The sequence below is a fragment of the Copadichromis virginalis genome, linkage group LG1 (assembly GCF_057382275.1).
Source record: "Copadichromis virginalis isolate Kocher_CV1m ecotype Utaka linkage group LG1, C_Virginalis_male_GT1.1, whole genome shotgun sequence".
NCBI lineage: Eukaryota > Metazoa > Chordata > Actinopteri > Cichliformes > Cichlidae > Copadichromis > Copadichromis virginalis.
This window is the reverse complement of record NC_140618.1, coordinates 1428382-1442321: the sequence shown is the minus strand read 5'-3', so window position 1 is coordinate 1442321 and position 13940 is coordinate 1428382. Positions and strand designations below refer to the sequence as shown.

At 46.0% G+C, this 13940-nt stretch overlaps 1 protein-coding gene across 1 annotated transcript in view; it reads right to left on the bottom strand.

The window, feature by feature from the left end:
• Positions 1-3259: 3259 nt before the first annotated feature.
• LOC146718047 (CD81 antigen-like) overlaps positions 3260-13940 on the bottom strand; it is a 28738-nt gene continuing 18057 nt past the window's right edge. The window contains exons 3-8 of the mRNA XM_085465392.1: positions 11608-11705; positions 9669-9743; positions 9316-9429; positions 7890-7985; positions 5854-5937; positions 3260-5183 (exon numbers count right to left, since the gene is read on the bottom strand). Of these exons, the coding sequence (XP_085321518.1) occupies positions 5121-5183; positions 5854-5937; positions 7890-7985; positions 9316-9429; positions 9669-9743; positions 11608-11705 (530 nt within the window). The 3' untranslated portion in view covers positions 3260-5120. The remainder of the gene's footprint in view (positions 5184-5853; positions 5938-7889; positions 7986-9315; positions 9430-9668; positions 9744-11607; positions 11706-13940) is intronic.

The window sequence follows — 13940 nt, the reverse complement described above, 5'->3', positions numbered from 1 at the left end:
TTCTTTCCAGTTTGTTTTTTTACTGTTTGTGATGAATCTCAACTAAAAAACAAAACAAATAAAGAGCGAGACCGCCTCCCTAAAAAGACCTCTTTGGACGAGGGCTGGATCACAGAGCATCTCAGGACAGGAAATTGGAAAACCGGCAGGAATACGAGGACAGGCTCAGCTCATGGTCTGACAGTCCTCATGATTAGTAAACGGCGTTTGTGGGAACTCCTCACACATCCTGTGGAAACAAATGAAGGTGGTGTGGGGGGAAAGAACAAAAAGGATGGTGGGGGGGGGAGGAGGACGCCACAAATCAACCTCCCAGCCAAGCGAGTGCAGGAGAGAAGCTGTTTGTCAGCGCTGCCCAAAGACCTCGACTCCCGTAACAGGGAAATCTCTCCGCCGTGATCAGACGCGATCCTGATTCTGTAACACGATCGTCCATCGACTGAAACAGTTACAGAACTTTAAAATAGGTTTTTAACTTTAAACACTGAAATGAAAAAGGAATAAATGGTGGAGAAAGGGTGGAGGAGGTGGGGGCACGGGGGCCATCCTGTAGGGCGTCAGGCCCGGGTTGCACCATAAAGCGTGTTTGGCGAGCGTTTCAAGGTTCAAGGTTCTTTATTTGTCACATGCATAGTTATACAAGTATAACACACAGTGAAATGTAGCCTGACACGCTCCTCGACATGTGCAAAAATTGGGGGGGGGGTGTAGAGGAAGAACATTATATACATACACATATAGTATATACACTGGGTGAATGTGCAGTAGTAGCAGCAAGCAGGTGAATTCTGTACATTAATATGAATAGACATCTGACTATTTTACAGGATAGACAATATAAACATATTTAAAATTAAAGGAATTGAAATGTACATTGTGCCTTGGTTTAGTGTCTGGAAGAGTCCTGTCTCAGTCAATTATAGATGATGTGAGAGGGCGGGTGTGTGTGTTTAGGGCACGGATGGCTTGGGGATAGAAGCTCCTCTTGAGTCTCTCTGTCCTTGCCCGGATGATGCGGAACCTTCTACCAGATTGCAGAAGTTGGAACAGTTTGTTGCCAGGATGGGACGGGTCCTTCAGTATCTGCGCTGCTCTAGTCCGGCATCTCCTGGTGTAGGTGTCCTGAAGCGCTCTGAAGCGCTCCCTGCTGATCTGCAGCATCCATCACAGGACGTGTACAATAAGCAGGCTGCACCACGAAGAGCCAGCAGCCCCAGCCCCCCCCCATCAGGGCCTTTATTACCTTTACTTTGCAAAAGACATCGAGGGACAGTTTCTGAACAGGACAACGTTAAATTTCACAGTAACGCCAAAATATAACACAGAAGGATTTTTAACATGAAACCTTTAGTTGCTAAATAAAGAACACGTTATTCTAGATTAGCTTTCATGTTGTGCTGATCAAATACTGCAGCCACGTGTTTCACACACACAAGTCATACAAACCAGTCAAAAACAGTGACCTGACTCTAGAGTGCGACCAAAAAAACAAATCCTATGTCGCGCCAGTGCGACGGTTTGAGTGAAATCAGTGATGAGACGCAGCTCTAGTGAGCAGCCTGTGGGTAATGAGAAAAGATGAAAAGAACTATTGCTACATTTTTGTTAAGGTCTGAAATTCACAGCCAGCTCTGACATGGAGACATCAACCTCTGAGCGCTGAAAAGCAGCAGTGTATCCAGAAACACGTTATACGCTGCAATAAATGCCCAGGTGTCCCCTCGCCCCACGGCCTTTCAGCGGCAGGCAGCAAACAGGTCGCCAGAGGTCGATGTGATGATTAAGTTCAACATTGTCTACAATATTGCCAAAGCACTTTAAGCACAAGCAGTTTTTCAGCAACTTTCTGGTAGAAATGTGCTTCAACTAAAGGACTTTGTGTTGAAAAGATTGTTAGTTCATCATTTACAAATGAGTATTGTCTGCATGGGCTGAAAAACCTCCTTAAAAGTGCGCATGTAAAACTGCGTGTTATGCGATGCGGCTGAAAAATTTGGGTGCGCATAAGGGAAAAAAAATTCGGCACACCAGTGCAGCCGTGACAAACGTTAGTCTGCAGCCCTGCCATATGAAGTTTTTCCTTAGTGCCCCCTCAAATGTGGGAGTTTAGCCGAGTGCTGACTAACACTGACTGCACCAGTTTACACACCCTGACCTACTTTTATGGTAAAGATCAGTGAAACTTTCAGACTTTAATATTCAAACATTGCGTGAGTGAGTAAAAAAGGTCCCGAAAGGTCAAAACACAGTTTTCCAAAACTATTGATGTTCAAAAATATTTGATATCTGAAGCCAAAAACTTGCAGAAATAATTGGACTTGTTCAAACTTTGTACCATGTTGATGCTAATCAGAGATGGTGGAGCAGAAAATGCTGTAAAAACAGCTGATGTGAGATGAAATGTGTGACTTATGTCCAAGTATAAAAGTGCAAGTTTGACTTTAACACGAGGCTGAAACAGAACACGCAGCAATCGTTTACTTCCTGTTTCTAAAGCAGCAGCTCACTGTGTGACTACGCGTGAGACAAAGAACCTTCAATCTTTAGACAAGGATAACGGTTTCTCTGAAAAACAGGATTTTTGATTTTGTGACGTTGAGATGAAGAAGATTTGGTGCCATCCGACATCTTTAACATCGCTGAGACGTTTGAAGCAGCTGCTGGTCTTCTACGGTTGCCAGGGATCATCAGCAGGTCCATCTGTGTGTCAGCGTGGCCGTGAAACTCTTAGCGGGAGGAAAAGTGACAGAAAATCAAACAGGACCTACCAAAAAAGCCCGCAGGAGGCCACAGGTAATGCAGGCTGCACCACAAGGTTATACAAGTACAACTGCAGTCCTCGAGGGCCGCTTTGCTGAAACGCTTCTATGCGTCGCTGCTGCAACACACCTGAATAAAGCCGACTGCACGCTGAGGTGCCCGCCCCCCCATTTAAAGAAGTGTTTAGAAAACTGTACTTTTACTGCACCACGTTCACTCACTCCTGATGTAACATGAATCAAATGCTGAATCGCCTCCTCAGCATCGAGTCAAGTCTTGCTGAGCTGCTAATTTCATCAGGACACCCTCGAGTTTGACACCTGTGCTCTCAAATATATGAAAGCAACAAGTGCAGCATCCTTGATGCCAACCAAAGCTCGACTAAGGAGCTCACACTGCTGCACTCGCTAACAACCACCAAGCCCTGACTGAAGGTAGAAGCGACCCCCTCTTCCAACAGTCACCTTTCCTCAAATAAAAGACAAGAAGAGCTGAAAGGTTATTTGTAAAATACATTTATTCCCTTTATATTTGGGCAAACCAAAGTCTACAGAGCAGAGAGGAGATTTATGCAGCGGTTATTCAAAAGGCAGCATCAACGCTTCATCGGCGCTGTCACAAAACCTTCCCCTTCCTCCTGTGATGACGTACCAGACAGATATTACGATACAAAGAGAAGAAAGGCATACACTGTTTCTACAGCCGTCATTATTTTCATTAGTACGATACATCAGAGCTGTACGTCGCACTGTCCAGCGCCACTTAGTTAACAAGGCAAAGTTTTAATTGGTTGAGAAAAGCTACGATTATATGGAGGGTTACACGAGACGCTATGATTTAAAGGAGAGGTTAGAGGCCCGTGGGGCTGTGCAGCTAGCGGTCGGCCGATGAGGCGGGAACAGTTGGGACGGAAGGCGCTCTGCACGTGCACGGGTCAGCTCGGACGGCGCCGATAGAGCCACGCTCGTTACCATGACGACAACACAACAGATGAACTGCTAGTGCGCGGCTAACGAAGGTGGAGGGACGATGACCACATAAACATGTCAGATTAGACTGCCGAGGCTCAACCGGACGGGCTGTAAGTACGGGGATTTCAAAATAAGGGCAAAATGCACAAAATGACTCAAATGTGCCAAATATGACATGAATTTAAGATGCAACATTAATTATTATTTGTGGGCTTTTAAATTTCTGCTTTGAATCCTTTTTAGCAGCCCATAGTTTTATTTGTGAGCAAACACAACCAGCTGCCTACCAGGACAACCGGTTTGCTGGGAAACACACGTGACCAGTACACGACTGCAGGAGTGAGCCGAACATTAAACTCTGAGGCTCTGATTCTGACATGACGATCATAGTTTACCACCGCAGAAAGAAAGCAAACGGGGTCAGAGGTCACGGACTTTGGTTACAGCTTCAGATTAAACATTGCATTTCCTGACAACATCCCACAGTATGACCAGAGGGGTGTGTGTGTGTGTGTGTGTGTCTGTCTGTGTGTGTGTGTCTGTCTGTGTGTGTGTGTGTGTCTGTCTGTGTGTGTGTGTGTGTGTGTGTCTGTGTGTGTGTGTCTGTTTGTCTGTGTCTGTCTGTCTGTGTCTGTGTGTGTGTGTGTCTGTCTGTGTGTGTCTGTGTGTGTGTGTGTCTGTCTGTGTGTGTGTGTCTGTCTGTGTGTGTGTGTGTGTCTGTGTGTGTGTGTGTCTGTCTGTCTGTGTCTGTGTGTGTGTGTGTCTGTCTGTGTGTGTGTGTGTGTGTGTGTGTCTGTGTGTGTGTCTGTCTGTGTGTGTGTGTGTGTCTGTGTGTGTGTCTGTGTGTCTGTCTGTGTGTGTGTGCGCGTGTGTGCGCGTGCGTGTGTGCGTGTGTGTGTGTGTGTGTGTGTGTGAGTGTGAGAGAGCGCGCCGGTCATGTATGCCTTCAGTCTGGATCAATCCACAGAGTGTTTGTGAACAAAGCTCATGATAAACAACCTCCATGCTCAGGCAGACATGAAGCACTGTCCACATATATTTATATACAGTTTATACAGAAAACGTGGGGATAACATCCAGAAAAGGCCGATATGAGAGCGTGGACGTAGGCAGGACAGCAGTAAACTAATCAGATTACAGCACCTGGACCGTGTGTGACAGCATATCTACATTAAACACTGCTCTAATATGCATAACAGCATCTGTGACTAACAAAATAACAATAAAAAATGATCTTTGACAGTGTAAGAAAAACAGGATATTGTCTTTAACAGCTGACTAAAATCCAGCAAGCAATACATGTGGCATTTCCTGGTTATAAAAAAACAAACAAACGAAGGAGAGGGCGAGGTCATCCTCTCCTCGTTCATTGGCCGGAGCCCCGGCGCTTTAGTACACGGGGCTGTTGCGGATCCCGCAGCACAACACCATGCTGAAGATCATCTCGAAGATCTGAGGAAGAAGAGGAAGCTGTCAGGGCTGCGTCACAACATTACATCATTACAGCATCTACGATTTCCACTCGGCGACAGCATTCATGCGCTCGCGCCGCCTTAACGCCTCCTGATTATCACTGAGACTCTTTTTGACACGAGAAGGTGGGATGGTCGTCTTTGACCGAGGGAGCAGCAGCGCATCAGCTTCACTAACGCACCAGGAAAGACTCGGTTTTCTCTGCGTTTCACAGACTTCAGTGCTGTCCTACATACAGCCACAAAAACCAAAAGACTACCCAATAAAATACGATTTTTCATGCTCATGAGCTAAAAAGGGCCAATGGTGCTTGAGGAAAGGTCAGGGGTCACCTTCATCTTCAAGGGGGTCTATCCCACTCATTTCTAGCTTCATATTTGCAGCCGTGGATTCACAGTTTGTAATAATCTTTACTTTACACTGAGCTCAGTTCATCTAAAATAAGCTTCTTTTTTCAGCTCCTCCCTTTTTCAGTCAACCTTCTGATTGGCAGCCCCTCACACAGGAGGTTTAAAGAGCAAGTGGGTGGGGCTTCTACGTGGCTGAGGATGACTGTATGAGGACGTATCCTCTCTGAAACAATCGAAGCTGCCCCTCAGCCTTCAGCACATTTACGAGCAGCAGCACTGTGTGATGTTCATGTTCTCACCATAATAACGGCGACCACCAGCGCGGCGATGCCGATCAGGTAAATCTTATCGTGGAACAGCTCGTTGATTCTGTCGTGGCAGTTCTGCAAAGCAAAAACAAAACATTCAAACACGCCACCTACTGGAGATCAGAGAGAATGCACCCTGCTCTCCTGCTGCTTCACATTTTTACAAACACCACGTGTCGGCATTTCTTTATTCTCTTAAACCACGATTTCATTTGAGGAATCTTTTATTTTAAGTTTTGGATAGATGGAGGAAAAACTTTGTTTTAATGTTTAGGAATTTCACTTCCTGTTTGTGGACCAGTCTCAGGCTGCGTTCACTCTGCAGGTCTTGATGCTCAATTCAAATTATTTGACCAAATCCGATTGTTTTGTCTGCTCGTTCACACTACAAACAAAATGCGACAGCAAACGCGCTCTAGTGTGAACGCTCAAAGCGCCCGCATGCGCAAAAGAAGACGTCACACACAACGCGCTCAGTTTACACCCAGAGCAACAGTATGTGTGACTGATGGCCTTAATATAAAGACCTCGGACTTTACGTTAAGTTATAAAGTTATTGTGTTTTCTACATTTGGCCTAATAATGATCCTTGTTGCTGTTTTAGAGGAAAGCTGCAGATTATACAGAACAAATAAAATGTTCACGTTTCTCCAACGTTGTTCCCAACAGTTGTACTGGATGGACAGGAAGTGTTCACGATGTCTTCTCCGGCGCTGATAATCGGAGTCTGTCTTGTGTCAGTGACGTAAAAGGCGGATTTAATGCGACATGACAATCAAACAGCAGTCGCTTTCTGAAACATCGGATATGTATCGGATTCAGCACCACATACGAAAGTGACCCAGATCGGATTTAAAAATATCGGATTTGTGCCGTTCACGCTGTCATGTGGGTCGCAGAGGGTCAAAAACGCCGGATTTGATGCGCTTTCGCCTGCAGAGTGAACGTTGCCATAGAGACAGCTGATCACACATCATCTGTGAGCTTCTCTCTTACAGCCACCTCAGCTCACACACACTCATTTATTTATCAGTCATTAATATTTCAGCTCATTTATTCTGTAACACTGCTTTCATTTATTCATGCTAACGCTACTTTAGCTTCCTGCTGTGTCCACGTGTTCAGCGCGTTAGGCCCCACCTCCTCCTGATGAGTTTCCTCTCACAGAAATCAGCAACAGACAAAGTAAAAAGTGCTTCTTTTAAACACTTCTGTGTTCTGGCAGCCGCGCAGCTCTGCACCGACCTCGGGTCACTTCAGTAACGCTGCCAACAAGTGGAGTTAAGCCTCGTGTGAAGCTGCAGGCTGCATACAGAACAGCCTCCTGCAGATCTTTGGACTCTGAGGCTTTTGCTGTCTCGATGTTCTCTAAATCTTTTGTCTGGCAAGTCTTTACTTACACTGCTGGCTATGTGGTAAAAAAAAACGTGTGACACAAACTGAAAATGGAGACGATGTACCTTCAAAGTAAAAGTCTCAAAAGATGTGACTTTTACTTTGAAGTGAAATGTTCTCGGTTTGTGGAGAGCAGCTGCACAGCCTCAACCACTTCCATTCATTTAACTGAAACTTAAATATACGTTTTTATCTCAGTCTAGCTCCATTCACTTCTGTTCAGTGGACTAAAAGCGCCCCCTGCTGTGCTCTCGGGTGAACTGCAACTACTTTCGATACCACGGTTTAACAGGAAGTGGAACAGCCCCCCGTGACTGCGTCAGGTTACCAAGAGCAGATTATTTTACAGCAGCACAGGAGAACCCGCCAACGCTATCAATGCACCGAGTCGTGCCGAGAGGCTCGTGTTCCTGATGGTGAGACAGGACACAAACATGAATGACCCCGCCCCCTGCGTTTGCCTGGTGCAAGTATACAGCAGAGAGAAAATGTCTCACAGCAAAGTTTATGGAGCTTTTTTGACTAACTTCATGATTTCTGCAGAGAGCTAAATGATGGTCCTGCTTGTTCTCCCCGTGAGCCAGAAGCATGCGAGCAAAGATTAAACCACTGAAATAAATGATTGTACTTACCGTGAATGTATTACTGGGGCAAATATTGGTAATTCCAGTTCTGTCTGTGAGCAGTGTAAGGAGGTTAGTGCCTGTGCCTTTACCGCAGCAGCTCAGCTGAAACACAAAGACAACACAGTAAAGACCTGGAAACCTCCGACAAACAAGCACCACAACTGCAGTTCCTCTAATGTCCAGCAGAAGCAGCAATGAGTCCGTCCCCATAAGCCCCTTTTCCATTTGACCTACTCGGGTCGACTGGTTTTCCATTATAACCCAGTAGTACCTTGTTTGCACGCCTTTCGTCATAGCAAAGCGTCGGCGCATCTGAACGTTCCAACAAAGGTGGACATCGAAGCTAATATTTACCTGCTGCTCGGTCTGTGGGTGTTCGTCACACTCGGGGGATCACGGCGTTGTTTTGCAGCCGAGTTTCAAAAATGGCAGTTTTGATTTTTGTGAACGAGACGCTCTCGTGACTCGTCGAGTGACGCTACTGACCAGCCAATCGGTTGCGTGCGGTCTGACGACATCACATTTTAGTACCTGTCTGGATCACTTAGAACCCCAGCAGGTACTAAAAGACTACCTGGTTTTTAACGGAAAACCCTGGAAAACGTGGCAAACTGTGCCAAGTCAGTCCGAGTAGGTACTCTAGGAAAAGGGGCCGCAGACTCCCGTGTTACAACTTTACAGCAGAAACAAACATGTTTACAACCTGTTACACAAACCGTTTGGTCTCTGTGGATCGTTTCCTGTACATGGAGGATGTTTCTATAACTCACCTGTTTAAATCCTATTAAGGTTTAAAGTTTGCATTATTAGGGGCGTGGCCTCTTTGACAGACAGGTGGATGTAGCCGCTAGGTGTAGCTGCTAGCTGCACCTCAGCTAACTGCACCGTGTTTGTGCTGTTGGAGCATTTTTAATGACATCATGTGACCAAAAACATGACTGCTGTGAGGTCAGTGTCCTAACAGGCCGTCACAGAGGGCGGAGCTCCGGTTTGCTGAGTGAAGTTTGAAGATTCGGACTTAATGTTTGTGATTAGCAGGTTCGTCTTAGTGAGGGTCTCGTGTTAGCTAGCATTAGCCGATAACTCAGGGCTCCACCCTCTTGTGAAAACGCGGTGACAGACGAGACGCTCCAACAGAGGGCGTGGTGCAACCCGACGTCTACCTGCATCTCTCTGATTTGGAGTTTAGTTTCTGCTAATTCCAAAGTCAGCTCACCTGGTATTCCCAACTTTTATTCCCAAATTCAACACGTCCAAGTTGTACGTGACCTTCAAAGCATGCGTGTGATTATCTCAGCTCTGCCGCTTTTCATGCACCGTGTTCTCAGTGTTTGCTGTACTTTAAGGTGACGAGGTTCAGGACGCCTCAGAAAACCCTTTACTTTATAAGAAAATATTCACATGATCATTTTGTTATATATCTGCGTTGTACCGTCTCATGGAAGGCCTTCAGGACAAGGGTGGCGGCATTGTTCTTTTCCTGCATATTGCTGTTAATTGCGCTGTCGTAGGCGTTGTCGTAGAAGATTTTCATCTCCTTTGTAACCTGCAAAAGTTTAAATAAAGTTATTAGTTGTTGCCTGGTGACAGAAGCACACTAATGACTAATAACTCACACAAGGTAAAGAATATCGAGATATGAATTTTGGGTCATATCCTCAGTACAGTCTGTGGTTGCTGATTATATGAAGCATGTTTAATCCCAGGTGTCAACCAGGACCAAACGCTTCCCGATCAGAGAGCGGCATGCCCGATTTAACCTGCAGTGTCAGCGTGCACACTCACCGTGTCCCTGTTCATGTAGCCCCAGATGCCAGCTGCAACCTCACAGGCGAACAGGATGACGAGGCAGGCGAAGAACTGCAGGACGGGCCAGAAACACAGCAGGTGAGCGCGAGCGTCCTTCTACCTGAGCTCCGACTCAGAGAACACGTGCAGGTAACCGTGCAGCTGCTGCGTTTATTATAACTTTTTTATTATAATTTACAACCTTGCAACTTACACTTGTCAATGTTCACAAGTTGAACAGACGCAGGCAACGTAGAAGCACAAACTTCAGATAATATTAAATAAGACGATCTTAGCAGCAGTAAAAAGTGAACCTCTGCTGGATTATTGAAACAATAAGCATGTATGGGCCATCGCTCACTGAACAAGCCTCTCTGCATCCACAGAGCAGATGTTATTCCCTCCATCTGATCAATCTTACTTTATCAATCCACATATTACATGAAGGCCGGTCATGATTTAATGGTGATACACTTTAGTGCTGCTGTGAGCAAGATTCTTACGAGAGACTTTGTTTTGCTGTTGGTAAGACTCACTAACTGTTGGTCCTTTGTTAATGGTTGTTGGGAAACTGTAGTGAGCTTTATTCCAAACTGAGCTAATGTTTGGACACGGCCAGGATATGTGTGAGTGGGTTGCTAAGTGAGTACCACAATTTCACCAACAAGTGTCGGGAGTTGGTTCATTTTAGCAACGATGTCTGGGGGTCTAAAATATCTCATGACCACCTTCCATTTAAATTCTCTCCACAGCCCAGAATTAGTCACCAGATGGGAAGAGGTGTTCGGTGAGGCCCGAGTCTCAGAGGAGACTTGGGCCTCACTGAACACCTCTTCCCAGGTGTGCTCTGAGACTTGAGTGCCAGTCTCCGCTTCCCACCTTGCCTTAATATCCAAAGTTGCACTTGTATTGAAACTCATAAATGAGTTATAGAAATGACTGATCAGCTTTGGGGAGGAATTACTTTGAAATATTTTAGAGATATTTCCTCGACGGCTGAGGGCTCCAAACTTGCCTCCAGTCTTTATGTTTTGTCAAAAAATCTAAAACAGTCCGAAGAAGGAAGCTGAAGCCGACGTCTCAGCTGTTCAAATGAGCTCAGGTCCTCACAACATGACGAAGTTTATGACGCCTGTTATTTGACCTGCTCTGAAGTCTTCCACAGTAGGAGAAAAACCCTGCAGGGAGGAGAGGCTTGATAACATTGAAATTTCTTTTGGAAGACCAAACGTTTGTTTGATTCTGCGCCAAATCTTTAGTGTGAGCCTCGTCCGTTCCCCGTACGCACAAGTTAGAAAAAAGCAGGGAGTCCAGTGATCTTTCACATATTGTCTTCTCAGTGTTTAGCCACCGAGTTTCAGACCGATCCCGTACAGTCAGGAGTCTCGTAGAACAGCCGACCCCCCCCCTGCAGTTTGACAGTTTTAATGTTTGAAACTTGATCCTTGGACGTTTGCCTCGCCGTATCAATTTGGAAAAAAGTTTATCTAAATTATCAAATGTACAGTTGGGAATGTTTACAGGCAGCATCTGAAAAAGGTATAAAAGTCTCGGTAACACATTCGTTCTATACTCTCGATGCGACGCAGGAGAGACGGAGGCAGGACTGTGCATCGCTCTAAATCTGTTTTTATTACTTTAAACAAGTCTGAGAATAAGGAAGGGATTTGAATTCCTAAATGCTTGCGTAGCGTTTTTTCTCTGAAAATGTCCAGATTCAACTTTTTGGGATTTCCTTGCCTGGATGCTTGAGCATGTGTCCTGATATCTTACAGTTTATTTCGTGCTGTGTGGGCCTGCAGATGGAAATGAGTCAGGAGCTAAACCTGGTGCGAGGCATCTTTTCACATCGTTATTCGTGCACCGTCTCACACAAAGAAACATTAAAACTATTAGCAGGTGTGAAAGTCCACAGGGAAGCTTCAGCGTGACTCACAGTTCCCAGCAGGCACTGCGACTCCTGGATGGCGCCGTAACAGCCGAGGAAGCCGACCACCATCATCACCGCGCCGACCGCGATCAGAATGTGGACACCTAGACAGAAGCACAGACGGATGGTCGTTACGAGAGGGGTGGAAGTCATCCTGGACCACAGACTCACAACATCTCATTTTATAACACGTGTAGTGACGCGTGGCGGACAGCAGATGGCGCACTTTTGTTTTCATGCCAGGGTGGTGAGTCATGTTCCTGTTATGTTCACACTTTTCTCGGTTTCTAACACAAAGCTGCAGCTCTGTAATGTCACACGGATCCATCGTCGGGGCACCAAACAGACTTTTCCTAAAGCTTCCACAGAATTCCTGGTAAAGACGGACGATGGGAACAAAAGCGTGAACGAGCTCCAGTCTGTGAGCGTGTCTGTTATCAGTGAAGTTTTTACAGCATCAGAGAAAGTCTGCATGTTAGAATCAACATGTTAAAGCTCGTACTAAAGAACAGCATGATCCCAGTTCACAGGAGCAATTTCACTGGAAAAATCTGGAGACGCACAAATCTTCTTATTTCCTGCAGATTCTCACTTTCACGCTTTAAGGCCAACAAATACATTTGACACCATTCAGCTCAGAATAAACACAAAGAAGAAGAAGAGACGACAGACCCTCGGAGCAGCTTTGGACACAAACAGGAAGTCGAACCCAAACAGATTCCAAATTGTCGTCCCGGCAAATGTAATCAAACACTGAGCGAGACCGCCGCAGCGGGGACGGCGGTGTCGCCATCACGGGCGACAGCAAGAAAGAAAGGCCGATAAATCAGTGACAGCAAAGTTCAAGATGACGGCCGCGGCAACAGCTTGCCTTTATAAACACGCACAACGCTGCTTTTCACAATAAAAGCCTAAAGAACTACATTAATGTTTATTCTCAACAGCTGTGGAACCCACAGACTGTACGTAGATGATGGAGCGCCACATTTAGACCCACCTTACAGTTAATGGCATCAAAGATAAATAATAAAAAACAAAACTCTGAACTAAAATGTAAAAAAAGAGAAAATTTCTGAATAATTATCTGAGCTTCAAAAATTTCCTTTGAGTTTAGTTTCAGTCGTCTCCTTCTTTATTAAAATAACACGCACGCTCAACTCGGATGCTTTTATTTGGGAGGTTCACCCCGCCTCCTTCCTGCTTGTCAGCTCACACATTATTGAATTATTGGACCACTAACTGCTGCTCTACCCCCCCCTCTTTCTTTTTTTTAAGCTCGGAGCCACAAAACTGCGGGTAATTTATAAATCGATATCTTGGCAAGTGCTCCCTCCATCTCTTCCATTACGGCTCTCCGGTGTCAAACTCCTGGCGGTTTGCCGCTCTTCATCCCTCGCTCTCCTGGCGCTCGGCCATCAGGCCGTCCTCTCTGCGTAATGCTTTCTCTCATTCAGAATTATGCTCTCAACCATGCATTTACTTAAATGTCTCTTCCTGTCTCTCCTTATTTAATCCTCTTATGGCTTTGCTTCCATTACAGCCTCTCTGCTCCATCCTTCAGCTGCTCCGTAGGAAGAGGAGCTGATGGAATGTGAGATCCTCGGCTTTGTGCCGAGATCTTCTCAGATGTTACAGACAAACGTCCGCAGGAAGAATCCGTGGTTTCTCGTTTTTATTTGTCTGGAGAAAACATAAAACTGCATCTGTACAGGCCCCTCGCTCCCAGCTCCACTCCTTCCTTGCCAATGAGATCGCCGCAATCCTCGGCGTCATTCGGCCATCTTGGACAGACTCCACCACCTCTGCGAGCTGCAGCAGGTGGAGAGGTGGTTGTTGAGCCACTATGCCGAGCAGAACCAGAACCTGGACCAACGGAAGGACGTGGAGCCCGCCAAAGAGGGACCGCTGTCTCTAATCCCACAGGAATGACTCACGGCTGGTCAGAGTGTGAAAGCCAAACCCGACACTAGGGCTGTGCGATATGACCAAACGCTCATATCCCGACAGACATTTCTCATCCCGATAATGATATAAATCCCACAATAATGCATTTTCTGTAAATTCTGTGAATCTCGGGCAGCTCGACTGGCGTGAAGTGTTTCCAGCTGCGCGTCGTGTAGCTGGAGTCGAGTGTTTTGACCGATGCAAACGGCCGCCGTTCTCTTAGTGAGTGTTTATTACACGGCGTGCTGCAGTCTGAGGTTTATTTTTTAGCACCCGACGGCTCTTTTTGCTTCTCATCCATAAACTCTCTGCATACTCTGTCATGTGATTCTTGCGCAGGTGGTTGAAGAGGTTTGCAGTGTTTGAGTCTGTGGTGGGGGCCGGTTTCCTGCATA